Source organism: Aplidium turbinatum, chromosome 1 (assembly GCF_918807975.1).
Source record: "Aplidium turbinatum chromosome 1, kaAplTurb1.1, whole genome shotgun sequence".
Taxonomy (NCBI): Eukaryota; Metazoa; Chordata; class Ascidiacea; order Aplousobranchia; family Polyclinidae; genus Aplidium; species Aplidium turbinatum.
In genome coordinates, this window is record NC_137472.1 from 14,830,957 (window position 1) to 14,846,270 (window position 15,314).

The 15,314-nt window shown below is 35.3% G+C and overlaps 1 protein-coding gene across 1 annotated transcript in view; it reads left to right on the forward strand.

Moving 5' to 3' along the window:
- Positions 1 to 5,194: 5,194 nt before the first annotated feature.
- LOC145781089 (uncharacterized) overlaps positions 5,195 to 15,314 on the forward strand; it is a 32,913-nt gene continuing 22,793 nt past the window's right edge. The window contains exons 1-17 of the mRNA XM_082592873.1: positions 5,195 to 5,317; positions 5,728 to 5,764; positions 6,040 to 6,179; positions 6,467 to 6,553; positions 7,200 to 7,273; positions 8,056 to 8,150; positions 8,634 to 8,701; positions 9,416 to 9,449; positions 9,633 to 9,693; positions 10,757 to 10,863; positions 11,086 to 11,162; positions 11,525 to 11,590; positions 12,196 to 12,271; positions 12,584 to 12,717; positions 13,133 to 13,243; positions 14,134 to 14,277; positions 15,124 to 15,188. Of these exons, the coding sequence (XP_082448999.1) occupies positions 5,195 to 5,317; positions 5,728 to 5,764; positions 6,040 to 6,179; positions 6,467 to 6,553; positions 7,200 to 7,273; positions 8,056 to 8,150; positions 8,634 to 8,701; positions 9,416 to 9,449; positions 9,633 to 9,693; positions 10,757 to 10,863; positions 11,086 to 11,162; positions 11,525 to 11,590; positions 12,196 to 12,271; positions 12,584 to 12,717; positions 13,133 to 13,243; positions 14,134 to 14,277; positions 15,124 to 15,188 (1,499 nt within the window). The remainder of the gene's footprint in view (positions 5,318 to 5,727; positions 5,765 to 6,039; positions 6,180 to 6,466; positions 6,554 to 7,199; positions 7,274 to 8,055; positions 8,151 to 8,633; positions 8,702 to 9,415; positions 9,450 to 9,632; positions 9,694 to 10,756; positions 10,864 to 11,085; positions 11,163 to 11,524; positions 11,591 to 12,195; positions 12,272 to 12,583; positions 12,718 to 13,132; positions 13,244 to 14,133; positions 14,278 to 15,123; positions 15,189 to 15,314) is intronic.

Genomic DNA, 15,314 nt, shown 5'->3' on the forward strand with positions numbered 1-15,314 from the left:
AAACTTTGTGGTTTGAAAAGTCATGAAAGAATTGAATATTGTTAAAAGTCGTACCAGTTATAAGATGTTTACAATAAACTCTTTGCTCATTGCTGCCCTTTGAAACATAATAGATAAAAGTCATTTCTTTCTGAAGATAAATAAGTTTAATACAACACAGATAACAATTCAGGCTAGAACAGGTTGGTACTATAATAATAATAATCGTGTTTTTATTTGCATCCCATGCGAGAACATACAGTACACTGCGATCACAGATGCGATACAACAGACGACAGGAAGCAGCGAAGTGACATGTAGTCTTCGAGTCAGCTGCTCCCCTTAGTTTGGCTTGCCATTAAGTGTCTTTGCCGAGACACAGTCGCATGCACCGGTGTCGAATCTACGTCCTTTCGAACGTTGTGCAGACGTTCTCACCACTCGGCTACGCAGCCGAGAATGGTATCTACATTGTGAAATGAGCAATAATCTTGCTGCTAAAAGTGAAACTCAATCTATTGCAAGTAACAAATATTTTTCACCCAAAAATAGTTTGAAATTGCATCCAGGAATATGTTCGCATGAAAAGCCCATGGAAGTTACACAATGTGTAAGTTACGTATGTGTAAGTATGTGGAAGTTACACATGCTATCCACGTTTTGCCAAAAAGCACCTACTCAATAGCTAATTGGAGGGTTGATTGAGATGAAAAGTGAATTGTTATGTGTACCAAATTGCAATTCAAAGTTCCACTTTGTGATAAAACATGTTTCTTTTCTGAAATACTTGGTAGAGAATGATGCTTCAGATGATTGGTTTGTTATTGTTTGTCATTTAAACACTCGGCTGCATGGCCGAGTGGTGAGAGTCCTGGAACAGCACTCGAAAGGGCGCCAGTTCAACACTGCTCAAGAGCATGCGGCTGTGTCTTTGGGAAGACACTCAAAGGAATGCCTGAAAGTGTGCACGAACATTGGCTTCTTTGCCTTCCTGTTCACTTTCAAAATCTAAATCTTCAACCACTGGACATAAGCACGCACAACAGATTTTTAGTAATTAACCTAAGGATACGACAACAACAGCAACAACATGTAAACAGTTTAAAATAAATCTTCAAACACTTCCCAAAGGTGCAAATACGACAAAAAACTGTAACCTCAGCTAGCCAATTATGTTGGTTATTGCTCAGGAGTCTCATTTGCCTTAAGTGTTGCGGCAGAATTGTTGTGCTCATGTCTAGGCATAATTTGTTGTTAGTTTATGCCTCGCTTAAGTTTTGCTTGCACCTTTACCTGCGGGAAAGGCAACTCGTTAGTTTTCTTTCTGTTTTAGTGCAATCTCATGGTTTTCAGCTAGCTCGCCCAGTATCGTCAAATTGAGCTTCATCCATGCCTGGATGTTGTTATTCGATCGCCTTGGTATTTTGCCTGTTTTCCTTTTTTCTTTAACTTTACCTTCCATACAGATTTTTCTGACTCCGTATTTTAGTTTTAGTTAATTAAACAACAACAAAAAAATAATACAACAAGAAATAGCGTAAAGGTCATGGAAACTTTATGCATTAAAATAATCTTGCAAAACACCAAACCGAATTTTATAATGGCCTAATAGTACAGGTGACCCAAAAAGATGCGTACCCATGAAAATTTCAATTGTGACTTTGATTGAAAAGCTATTTATTTTAAATTACAACCGCACATTATTCAGTTTAGGGAAGACCATTGACCAGAGTTTCAGCTTTTTCTGTCAATTTTTAGTCAATTTATGGCTTTCCCAAGATGTGTTCCAAATGTGAAAAAATCGAATAAAACATGGGTACATTTACTTTTCGTTCGTTTACTTTACGTTGTATTTACTTTCAGTTTTTCTTGGTGCGATATGTGGGCCTGTTTGGATGAGCACAAAGTAGATATGATATTCATGCAGGACTTGCGGAAAGACAAACGCAAGTCTCTCATAAAGTTGATTTTTTGTCTGGCTTACTGATATTAAACAATTACAATTAAACAGTAAAAATATCAATTCTCTTATAATAAAACGAAATAAGTTTTATTAGAGATTTTATTTTATGCTATTTTTACTGTTTAATCGTAATTGTTTAATATCATTAAGTGAGACCACTTAAACTTAGACTAAAAACTATCGTTAAAGGATCACATTAATTTGAGGCTATAAAAAGTCAAGAAGTTTCCTTTTTACATAACGTAATAAAAGCGTGTAATAGAGGGTCCACGTCTTTTAGGCGCAGACAGTTAGGCGTCGGTCAAATAGGCGCACACACTGTGACGTCTGGATATTTAGGTGCAGAGCACTGTGGCGCCCGTTCAGTTGGGTGCTATTCCTAGTAAAGTCTGCAGATTGTATCAGCTTGGCAGGTAGGGCAATGCTACAAAATGTTATATTGAACAGAAAAATATGTTGTTTTGTTAATGCGCGTGTGGAGATGAGGTGTGAGACAACGCTCTACTACTCTTGATATTAGCACATTTCCACAGGACATTTCCTATGCATCCTGAACACCGGTTGCAGCCAGATGGAACTTTACTTAATCTGTTATCTTTCGCAATTACTTCTACTCGGGATTGATTGGTAGTGTGGCGAGTTCGTATGAGACAACGCTCTACTACATGAATACATTTCTATGAGGCATATGAACCCTAGCTACAAGTTGTAAGCATATTGGTGCGACTTTGCTCGTTATTAAACCTAGTTGGAGTTTTGACGGAAACTAAGTTACTCTTCACCCAAGCCTACCAACCGCTTGAATATAGGCTACTGTATATTTTTTACTGATGTTTAGTTATTATTTGACTCACTAAAAGTGAACTCAGTCATGTTCGGAAATTTGAATAATTTATTGATAAAGCTTTCGCCGACGCAAACCTGGACTAACAACAAATAAATGCCGATTCATTAAAATACAATATATTTTTCTGTTCAATATAACATTTTGTGTGAAAAGCATTGCCGGTTTAAGCAGCTTCACTCACGGAAACCATGACATATTTTTCTGTTCAATATAACATTTTGTGTGAAAAGCATTGCCCTACCTGCCAAGCTGATGCAATCTGCAGAGTTTCCGAGGAATAGCTCCTAAATGAACGGGCGCCACAGTGCTCCGCACCTAAATATCCAGACGCCACAGTGTGCGCGCCTATTTGACCGGCGCCTAACTGTCTGCGCCTAAAAGACTTGTTCCCGTAATAGATACCTACAAAAAACACATAACTTGTTAGATGGATCATCAGAAGATCATCAGAATTTTGTGCACAATTTCGTGTACACGTGTACATTTCAGTGGTTATGTTTGTGTGTTGATGCCAAAAGTTGTATTGTAATATTGTATTGTTCATTTATTGAATTCATCACCATCATCAACCAATTTTGATTATATAAGCCATGAATTAATCCTCATGTCGAAGGTGTGGCCTGTCTGTCAGTCGAGAACGAAGTCTTCCCTTCCACACCTATATTTTGCATTTATTGAATTATTCAATAATTGATAGTAATTTAATTGGCATTGAGTGTAGTAATCAAAATGTATATGTGTGATAAAATTCATGCAAATCCGTCAATCATTCTGTTACTCATTGACTTTCCGTTTTTTTAAATCAATAAATTAATTATTGTTTTCATGATAAACTGGATCGAACGTCAATTGCTTATAAAAATCTTCCAAATTTACTGTAATTAATTTAAACATTTTAACCTTTACTTTATGTATTAATTACACTGAACAACCTACTAAATTGCCAAGTTGATTTTTTATTATGGAGATATTGTATTGTACGCATAGGCGCCGGGTTTTGAAAATTGCCGGGGGGGCAAACTTTCTAGCCGACCGATTGCTTTCATTCAAAATGTTGATGTTTGTTTGTCAGCATTGATGTTTGTTTGCGTCTATCTGCCATTGTATATCGCCAAGCTTTATAATGTAGGCTCAAGCCTCGAAATTCACGGCGGACTTGTCCGCCGTCACAGCATGTGATGTCAGCGGGATTTACCATCTAGATCGGTCATATTTGTCTGCCGAGAAATAACACAGGAACTAGCAATACAAATCATCATTGCATAGCACGGACAATTGTTGCGATAATATATTTTCCAGCGCATTCTAGCGCACATCTAGAAAATGTGAATACTGTATCCCTCAGCTTCCATTCAAGGAGGAAAACTTTCGATTTTTACGTTGCTTCAACGATTGATGACATTGAATCAGCGTAACAAAGGTGAATTCTTCGCTAAGAATCGATAGGAGTACAGGTACTTCTACACTAATCATGTGCAATTTAGTTCAAGTTTTACGTCACAATGTCTGGCTTTGATCTCCAAGTAATAATGATACGGCAAGGTTGGTTACTAAATTAGATTATACGAATAGGCTATTACAGCAAGATGCAACAAAATTTGTTAAGTTTTGGTATTACAGTAAGAAAGAAAAGACCCAAGAAAAATTCACTTTCGCTCACATGACACGCAAAAATAAACTTGAAGAAAAAAGCCTGTAAAACTTTGCATAGCAGAAAATAGTAGTGTGGGTGTAGAAATTTTCCATCTCCTGCCAAGAGCATTGTGACGTAATACGCCACACGACCTCGTTCGGTGGAAGTTAATCAGTTATGTGACGTATTGACCAGCTACACGGCGCTTTGACTCTTCAAGAGCAAGTTGGTCTGAATTTCGAGGCCTGCAGGCTACTTCGAATTATACGCTGGTCGCTTTGAACTTTAGCTCTTTAATATGCGTAGATACTAAACTGAGCAAACTGCATCTCATTATTGACACTCCCAAGAAAAAACAAAGCGGAAGAAATCAAGAAAAACGTTTTTCAAGCATTGTTACTATGCTTTAACGGCACCATCCTGGCGTTTATCAGCTACCGTACTTTTGTTTCTTTTGTTATCTTAGGAGCAGCGCTCTTGTTGCAACAAGTAGATCTTTTAATTGAGATCGATCCGCAATGAAGGTCAAACTAACGCAAATCTGAACTTGGGAACATTTGATTTAGGATTTTTTTTGAATAATTTGCGGAGGGCAGCCACCCCGAGCTAAGTTCACGGGGGGCGCCGCCCCTCCGCCCCCCCGGAGTCGGCGCCTATGATTGTACGTTACTGCTAATCATGTTAATGTATCATAAACTTCTTTCTTTTTTATGTATATACAGTTTGCAAGTATTATTTTAAATGTTGATGTAACCATCTGTGCTGTCAAAAAATGAAGACTCAAGAAAACTTACCATTTTTTCAAAGAAAGGCCCAGGCGTTAAAAATTATTGACCAATATATTGATATACAACAGCTTCAAGAAGAAGTTGGCGCAAGTGAATTGAAGGCAAATGTACGTGTGAGAGTGAATTGTGATCGTTTGATTCAGTTTAATATTTCAATCTTTTTTAACTTGTTAATTGCGGAATTACTTTTTTGCAACTTACGTTACTGTGCGTATTTAATTGGGCATCTTATAGTCTTTTTCGTTGCACTGTATTATCATTTTCTAGATTATTGTGGAGTCTCCAGCCGCAGTGCAATGAGCTTTTGTTTAGTTTTATTTCCTATCTCTTGCTTCATGTTTACATCTAGACTTCCAGAGAATAAAAATAAAGAACTAGCTCTGATAAAACTGAAATTCAGTGATGTAATTTTTTGAACATTGCATTCTATCACAGTAAGATCACAGCAATTTTAAAATTTTGCTTTTCATACCTTTTGTCATAGAATTATGTACAACCGTTGTTTTCCTATTGACAGAATGCTGTTTCTTTGGATTCAACTTCAAACTTATCTGGTGCGTCTTATTTGTAAACTTTCATTGTGATCATTCAATTAAGAGGTTCTAAATGTTTTCACAGTTTGGATGATTAACTGTATAATAAGGATATTTTTCAGTCTGGATATTTTCTATATAATATGGGTTTTTAATCTACATTCATATGCTGGCTGGCTAGTTTCTTTTTGACTATCAACCCAAATTCTACAGCTGTTGACCCATAGTCTATTATTACAAATTAATTTTTTTATTTTCTTCCAATTTTCTTTATTGCTCTTGTGATTTCATTTTAGAGACTATTCTACGAGATTATGTCAATCTGTACTCTGAATTGACTGGAATTCCTACTGAGGAAAGTTTTAAAAACATATTTATGTGTGAACTCCAAAAATTGTCATCGGAATCATTTTCTGTGGAAAGAAATTCTCAAATGGTATTATCTTACTTAAAGTATTGTGGTCATTTGCTGCATTTATTAAATTTTTTTTAACCAAATGTTTTTAAGGTGATGCTTAATTTTAGCTAGATATTTACATGTCGTAGAGTTATTGTGTATCATATATTTATTATAATTATTAATTGATCGTTTCGTTGAATTTAACTCATTGATTTTACTTAGTGCCATAGGTGAAAGTTTCTTTCAATGTTTGTCAGGTTTTTATAAGACATAAAATAGGATGCACAACTGTATTTAATTTGAGGTTGTTTTTTACACTTTAGAAGTTTATGCTTTTTCTGCTTGAACAAGCAATACGGCATAGAGAAATCATCTCGCTGAACATCACTCCAACTCTTGGAAACTTTGAGGTATGATTATGTAGAACACAGTTAATATCACGACATTCTGATAGCAAATACGGTTGTTTCTGCGCATGTGACCAACTTTTTAATCAAATTGTACTTTCATAGAATGATGAGAAGCTTGTTTTGTATTTCATAGAGTACCTTGCTAAATAGACACATACGGTAATAACGAGCTCAGTATGGATGTGATAATTCAAAATTTTCATAAACACGGCTATGTTGTCAGATAGCAATCTTTGTGACCTATTTTTCTTACCAAGAAACTTGATATGCTTCAATAACCGATTTTCTTGTCGTGGAAGTTTTTTAAGCCATGTGTTATATTTGTTTAACCGGATGAAGCAGGTTGAATTCTGGTTTGTGTTCATCTTCATTTTTCTTGTTCAATATTTCACCATGTTGTTATTGTCTTTCTATAATCTATAGTTTTATGCATTCATTAGAGGATTTTTAATCCTAATTCATTCGAAATGTTCCCTTTTTATCTCATACAGATTCTCAAGTATTTGAACAAATTATTATTTTTTTTCAATCAAGTTTAGTTCAATTTTCTTTCTTTTTATATCATTTCTTTCTAATTTTTAGTATATCATATATATTTAGTGATTTTCATTTTTTTTGTGTACAAAGAAGCTGTTATAATTTGCAGCACTGCCTTCCTTTAAAAATTCTTTTTGAGTTGAAGCATCATAAGTTACTGGGACTTGAAGAATTTGTTAAAACGTAAGTGAATTAACTGACTCATTAATTATTGCATTGTGAGAAAATATATGGTTTTAGTGATGCCATGTTGTTTATATGCACAAGATGTGCACTGTGTTAGGGGTATACATTTTTTTCGGTTTGAATAAATTGCTGTATCAATATTGCTATTACAAACATAATTGGCCAACTAAGTTTGTCTTTAACTTTATGGTAACTTCCATGGTTTCGATGCGTTTCATGCTAACTCATGGTTTGAACAAGTCAATTTATTTTCACGAGTCAGTTTAATCACATAGTGCCAGCTTTGTTCAAAAATATGACTGAACGGAATCGAGGAAAAATATTTTTTTTGTAAGCCGTAGCATGCAGTCGTGTCCTTTGCATTCAAGCATTATTGTGGCTTTGGCATGTGTCTGAAGCTTTTTCTTTCTCTTTATTTAATTTTAAGGTGACAATACTAGTGCTAGCACTACTTTTTAGTGGTGTAAATTAATATGTCCAAATCAACCAAGATGTTGTTGCAACCCCAACAAGTTATAAATTTTTGAAAAGGTCTTGAAATGGTCTATTAGGTAGAAGCAAATGTTTCATGAAATAATAGCTTCTGATATTGTAGTGTGTTGTGTTGTAGAGATTAAATACTTCTGATATTGATAGACAACACAGTTCAATGTGACAATATAGCATTTGGGACCCTAAATCAGGGCATTAAAAAACAAATTTAGAGTTTAACTCAGCATTTCAATGCACTGGTGCAAATAGAAAACTTTGCCAATCCTTTCTCCTGCGTTCTTCTGCAGGAATATAAATAAAAACCAGATTTTGAAAGAATTCGTTTATGGATTGCAATCTTGTCTCGTTTCTCAAAGTGAAGAAGCTATCAAACAAGCTGCAGGTGGTTTTCTTAAGAAATATAAAAAAGTCAACTAAAAGAGTTTTTTTAAATCCGCTGTTATATTTAAGATTGTGTGTTTAGATCTGACAATGTGTTTAGGGTTGACATCATAACAAACACTTCCCTCAACAACTTGATAGTTGGCCGAACCTTGATTATTGAATGGAAATCAAGACAAAACAAAATAAAAGTTGCATCCATAATTTAAGTTAGGTTTAGAAAACTATGTTATTGATTATTGAATTAAAGTTGTGTGCAAGGCTACCTAGGTTACCCAGGTCAAAAAGGCTTTTACTCATTGCACAACTTTTAATAAAAATAGGGCGGTAGTGGCTAACAAATTTGCAAGACAGATAGAATACAAAAAGCATTTCGCCTTTGACGTACCATAAATCAAAACAAACTATTACATAGCAATTGTAATCGATTGTAAAAGTCACTTTGCGTCATGAATGGATAAAATGTGGTTACTTTTCATTTCAGACTTGCTTTCGTGCTTAGTCAATTCTGGATATAACCCTGATGGTAATAAAGATAAAGCCATGATTAAGGTAATTGTTTGAACTTTTGTGCTTTTTTGTTGTTGTTTGACAAACGATAAATCAATTGCGGTACTAATTGTTTATGTAATTGTAAGTAATGTGAGCTTGCTGCAAAAAAATTCAAACAGTTAGATTTTGTCATTAACATGTGCTGTTGTGAAAAGATGGCATAAAGTATAGATAAATATAAAGTAGTATCAAGTAACACTAATTAATATACAAGCACGCCAATAAACGAGATAAAGGGAAATTGCAATGCATTGTAGAAAACGCTCCGACAGCTTAGTTATCAGTAAAAATCTTTTTGATTGATTTATGAAAGAAGTAAAAAAATTGACTCATTTTTTGTAGTCTTCTCTTTGGTGGGAGAGAGTTGTTTGTGGCACTGCCTGACGCAACCTTCCACCCATATGACAACTTTTGTTTCAGCTGGCTTTTCCAGAGTGTGAACTGTCAGAGTGGTTTTATTCTTGTCACATTTAATTGGCGCAATGCCGTACAGTGACGCTTGAAAGGACCCCAGTTCGACACAGCTCAAGAACGAGGACATCACCGGATTAAAACTGGACTACTACCACTTGAATTTATTTTTTAAAGTCGAATGTTTTCAACGTACGCATGATTTTTGTGTTATTTGCAAAATTCATTCGTAATGTATTCGTTAAAAGTTTATTTACATTCCATCAGTTATCAATATTTTATAACTATTGAACTTTATTTTAGGTATGTCAATACATTCTCCAGTTTGTGTTCAGATGTAAGTATTTATAATTCCTATGTTTTTATATTTTACTACAAAGAATGGACTTTTACTTTTTTAAAGCATGACACCTTTTTCATTTTCAACAAAATTTAAAAGTGATCATCTGCAATCAAATTGTGATTTGAAAACTATGCTTTGAATTGTCATAAATTTTGTTTTGTTATTATGTTTTTACAGATGTACTGATTAAAATGAGTGACCCTGCCAATAAAGCAAATAGAGCTGCACAATACAGCAGGTATGACGTGTTTAAGAGGTTTAATTATTTGTATTTGGCAGCACATCACTGTATGCTCTGATTTCTGCCTTTGGTTTTAATCTTCTTAAGGTGGATTCATATCATTATCATAATCCATCGTCGGTTTGTTCCCCACTAGTGGGGGTGGCCGATTGTTTCCGCGCAGCAATTGTTTTAATATCTTTTCTCCATTTCACCCTGTCCCTTGCATCTTCCTCCTTCAGTCCGACTTTTTTAAATTCATCCTTCACTTGTTGTTTCAACGTTCTTCTTGGACGACCGCGTTTCCTCTTCCCATCCACTTTTAGATCTAGTGCCTTTCTAAGAAAACTTCCTTCCTCCCTCCTTACCACATGTCCATACCATCTTACTCCATTTGCCCTTGCCATTTGGTCTATGGTCTCTCTCATCTCAAGCATATCCAACAATTCTTCAGTCCTTTTTTCCTTTCTCATTTTCACCCCACACATTGCTCTCACCATTGACCTTTCCGTTCTTCTCAGGATTGCCAGTTCACTCTCTCTCAATACCCATGTCTCGCTACCATATAGCATTGCAGGCCGCACACAGCTCCGATATACTTTTCCTTTCATCCTTAGTGAAAATTTTCTGCCATACAACATTTCCCCACATTCCCTGAACTTTGCCCAGCCCAATCTTGCCCTTGTTGTCACCGCTGCTTCACATCCACCACTTCCATTTATCCGATCACCCAGATAACAGAAGTCTGTCACTGTTTCGATGCCATGGCAGAACTCATCATCATGGCCTTCCACTTCATTCCTTCCTTTACCACTTCATTCCTTCCTCATATGCACTACAATAACATATTGTACATTTTAAAAATCTTTTTTGGTGTAGTTTTATCTAACAGATTTTGTAAGGAGAATAGTTGTTTTTGATTTCATAAATTACTAACTTTTCTAACACATTTCTGCTGAAAACTAAATGAAATTGGAAAGGTCTTTAAATTTGGTTCAAAATTTTTGTGATGTTATTCTTGTTAATTTTTTAATTTTTGAAGTATTGTTAGCACAGTTACAGATGTTCATTTTTCAAACAGCATCTTTGCTTTTATACAAACTGGTGAAGCGTGCAGCAAAGAAACACTAAAGTTATGCTACGTACATCAGCTTGTTTCATACATTACTCACAACCCCTTGCTGAAAGGTAGGTACCGTACTAAAAACTTAATACCAAGCCTACATTTTTGATTGATAAGAACGCTAATTATCATGAACTCTACGTTCAAAACAGTTGGTATGAGATTTTATTTGCTCTCTATTTCTTTTCACAAAAATTTGCATTTTGTCGTCCTAACTTTAGAGTCATTTTTCAGTTGTAGGTTTAATGGCCCTTGGTCTTATTGACAGGTAGTTATGTTCATTACAGTTTCGGAGGCTATCGTTCAGCAGAATAGATGGACATCATGCAACATGTCAACGCATTTGGTGAAAGCTTATGAACAGGCGAGTTTTATTGAAAAGCAATTAACTTGAGACATTTGATGTGTAAGAAATTTTTATTTATTTATTTTCATTTTTAGCCTAATCCTGTTCGCTTACAACTATTATTCGAACCAGCGATAGTGGCATTGTGACCAGGGTTGATAGTGGGAAGTGCTGTTAGAGCTTTATTCCATTTGCTAGGTACTGCTAAATAGAAAGCTTACATAACAAACGTTTGGAAAAAATCGTAAAAGACTCATAACGATGGCGTTTCCTAGAACACACAACATCACCCACTTTCAATTTTTGTTTTTTTACAAGGCACGCTAGCTCGAGTCTTGAGCTAGAACATAGCTGGAACAATGATTTATCTGTTGTTTTAGATTTTCTTGATTTGTGACCTTGATGACGGCATATCGATCATAAAGAAAGCTTTTTTGAAAGGACAAGTATGTCCGTTTTGGTTTGTTTCCTTCGCATGATTTTTATATCAAACGGTCTTACAAATACAGTAGTGAAATGTTAAAATTTAAAGTTAGACAGCAAATATCTAAGTTTGGTGTGATTTGAAATATATTGCATTTACTCATACATTCTTACCATTTCTAACTCATTCAATGCAGCGATTTTTTACCTTGAAGTCAAGTAAATTTCTATTTCCTTGACCATAATGGTAAGGATTCAATTGACTGACAAAAGCAGCAGTTTAAAACTATGTGGCATGAATTAGTGGTGCGATACTGATGAGCCCACCCTCATGGTCGAAACACGTGTCTACTGCTGTCAATTTTTGGTAAACTCGATTGCCGAGAAACACTAATTACTTATGTATTATTTTCCAATGATTGCATGATTTTCACGAAGCCTGCTTCCAATAGAATTAGAAAAAAGGAAGCAGACACGAGAAATTTGTGATATTTTTGGAAAGAATCTTTTGCTTGCGTCTGTTTGTTGCAGAATTAACTGACGTAGGTAGCAAAGCAGGTGGTCCAGATGAGAGATATTTATTCTATTGTGGACTGATTTGGTGAGCTTCACTTTTTATTGGTTTCAGGTTAACTGGAAATCACTGTTGAATTTTGTTTCTGCTTTGCTTTCCACTTTCAAAGATGCTGCTTTGCTTTTAGAAGGTACATATTTTATATTCAACTTTAATGAAACGCAAACCATCATCATTTCATCTTTTTATACTTAGCTGGTTTAACATAATGAAGGTTACATTGTTTTGTTTGTCTATGGTTCAACAAAGTAAACTCTCTACCCAAACTCGATTTTTTTAACTACATTAATTACACCGCCTAGCTTAAACAGCATAATTTTACGACTGAATGTTCGGGATGTTGTGGATAAAAAAGTTCATCTTAAACTACGGAGTCTACTTTTGCGGTCAAACTCTTCATAAATATGCCTATGATGGTGATATTAGATTGTTTGTTCATTAGGCTTCATAGCAGAAGAACTTAAAAAAGGCTTGGAGACAAACAGCACGGACAACTTAGTATCCGGCCTGATCATTGCTCGACAATGCTCGTATGAAGGGGGCCACCTTTTCATGTCTTATTCTGCATGGTTTCAGGTGCTATCGTGTTTACCGTATTATTATTTTGAGTGATGTCATAAGAATTGTAGGGACGTAGGCCATTCGACAAGATGTACCTACAGTCCTACATGTAATACTGCACTACTTTCAAACATATGATTTCTTGATTTGTTTTGACAGAGTTTATGGCCGTTCCTATTTTGCCATCGAAAAAAGCGATTGTTCTATAAATGGTTGTTTTTACTTTATAGTGAAACAATTTTTTATGTCGATTTTTAGAAACAAATATAATACCTATTAATTTTGTTTACTATTTACTTTCATTTTCTGTACACATTGTTAGCTGTATTTATAACTGGATATTTATTTCAAGTTTGTGAGCTCAATCCTTGAGATTAAGTTGCAGTGTTGCCAATTTTTTTTACAAATGTTTTTATTTTTCACATTTCAGAAATACTTTGGGAGTGGCACAAACTGCCTGATTACTTCTTCCCGAAGTTTCCGTTTCTTTATCAAGTTTCTAACCAGTGTTGTTCCGTTTGAACCACTCCAACATATCAGAGTACGATTTATCTTCTGTTTCTAAATACTGTACTTCGTATTCCTCTGCGTAGTGCCGGTCTTGAAAAGCGAAAAAATGGGTTGCGCTACTGCATAACTTTTACATTTGTACATCTGCGCTTGATTTTGGCGTGCCTGATGAGTGATGACGTTCTTGAAAAATCGGAGGATAATGGCTTTTGTTTTGTATCCAGTCTTACGCCTGGTGGTTGAAGATTTAGAAGTGGACGAAAAGGCAAGGAAGCAAGTCTTCATTTCCACCTTTAAGTATCTTGCCAAAGACACAGCCGCATGCGCTTAATCGGTGTCGAACCGGCGCCCTTTCGAACATCGAACTTTGGCTATGACCACTCGGCTATACGAAAAAATGATGATAATAATGCAACGTCTCCAACATGAGTCGTTTAAGAGATAGACCCACGACCACAAAGGCTCATAGGAAGACGATGAGTAATAATAACAGTGCAAAATTGCAACCACAGAAGTGCTTTTTACCTTCCAAACTAAAACACAATTATTTATTTATATGTAATTACAAATAGGGCATTTTTGCTCCAATTCCATTTCCATTGTGGAGTTGGAATCGGCGTAAAACAGTTGAGCTATCAGTAATTCTGGTTCAACTTCGCAGTGATTTATCTAATAATCCACACATCGCTGATGACTTAATAGGATGACTTCATCATGACGTAATATGTTTCATCGAGACGATGATGACGTAATAGGTTTCATCGAGCATCTTTGGCTAGCCATACTGTTGCAGTTTTTCACACCAAGCACAGGATTGCTTATCATGCGACATATTTGTACTAAAAATACTGTAGTGTTAAGATGTGCCGAATGTTTTTTTCATCTTCCTAATTTTAATTTTTCTACTATTTTTTTATGCAGGTGCATGTTTCCAAGCCTCCTCATGCACCCAACAGCAACCTAAGAGAATTGTCGCGGGAATACGTCGCTTTAGCTAAGACACGCATCGATGATCTCAAACCATCACGTGACGATGAAGCAGAACGATGTGTCATTGCTCAAGAAGTAGGTTTCAAACATTACAAGTTTTTAGTTTCACTTGTCAGAAAGGCTAGAAAAGTAACGGTTTTAATTTTTTCAACATTGTGATACTATGTTTTGGAGGCTTTTAATGAAAACACATTATTCTGGATAAAAATTTTTGTTAGTGTTGAAGATGACACCTTTAGAAATCATTCATCTGCAATGCCCTCCATCATCATCTAAACTCGGTTTTGTCCCAATTAGCGGGGGTGACCGATTCTTTTGTTGCAACGATTGTCTTCACTCCGATTGTTCATCTCATTGTATCCATCGCATCTTCTTCCTTCAGTCCGACTTTTTTTGCTTCAATCTTAATCTGTTCTTTCAATGTTTTTTTTGGTTGTCCTCGTTTTTGCTTCTCCCATCTATCTTTAAAATTAATGCTTTCGAAAAAAATTCTTCTTTCCTACTTAGTACATGTCCTCCCATCTTGCTTCATTTGCCCTTGCAAGTTGGTGTATATAAGCTTTTTCATTTCTAACATACCCATTAGTTAATCAGTAAACATACCCATCAGTCTGTCAGTAAACATACCCATTAGTTTATCAGTAAACATACCCATCAGTTTATCACTCTTCAGTTTATTGTCAAACATACCCATCAGTTTATTGTCAGACTTACAAAAGTTTTTGTAACGATGAGCTCAAACTTTCACATTGCTCTTTGCCTTTGATGTGTTAGATTATATTTAAGATCATTTTATTTCTACCATCATTTACGTTATTAGTTAATTAATTTAACTTTTTCATACAATATTGAGTTTGGTGACAGCAAAATTTTGACAGATTAGCTTTCACAGTTCTCTAAAACTACTGTGTAATTGTTCAGGTAGAGGAAGCAGCTGCTGTATTTGGAAAATGTGGAAGAATCCCATCCACTTTGATGGAAATGAGGTATTTAAGTCTTTTCTCTTAGGTTATATTTTTCGTTTTTTATTTGTGTGATGTTATTTTATGTTATTAGCTTCAAACAAAACAGATAAAATCCACTGTTGTTATCTGTGCAAATCAAGCCAAATG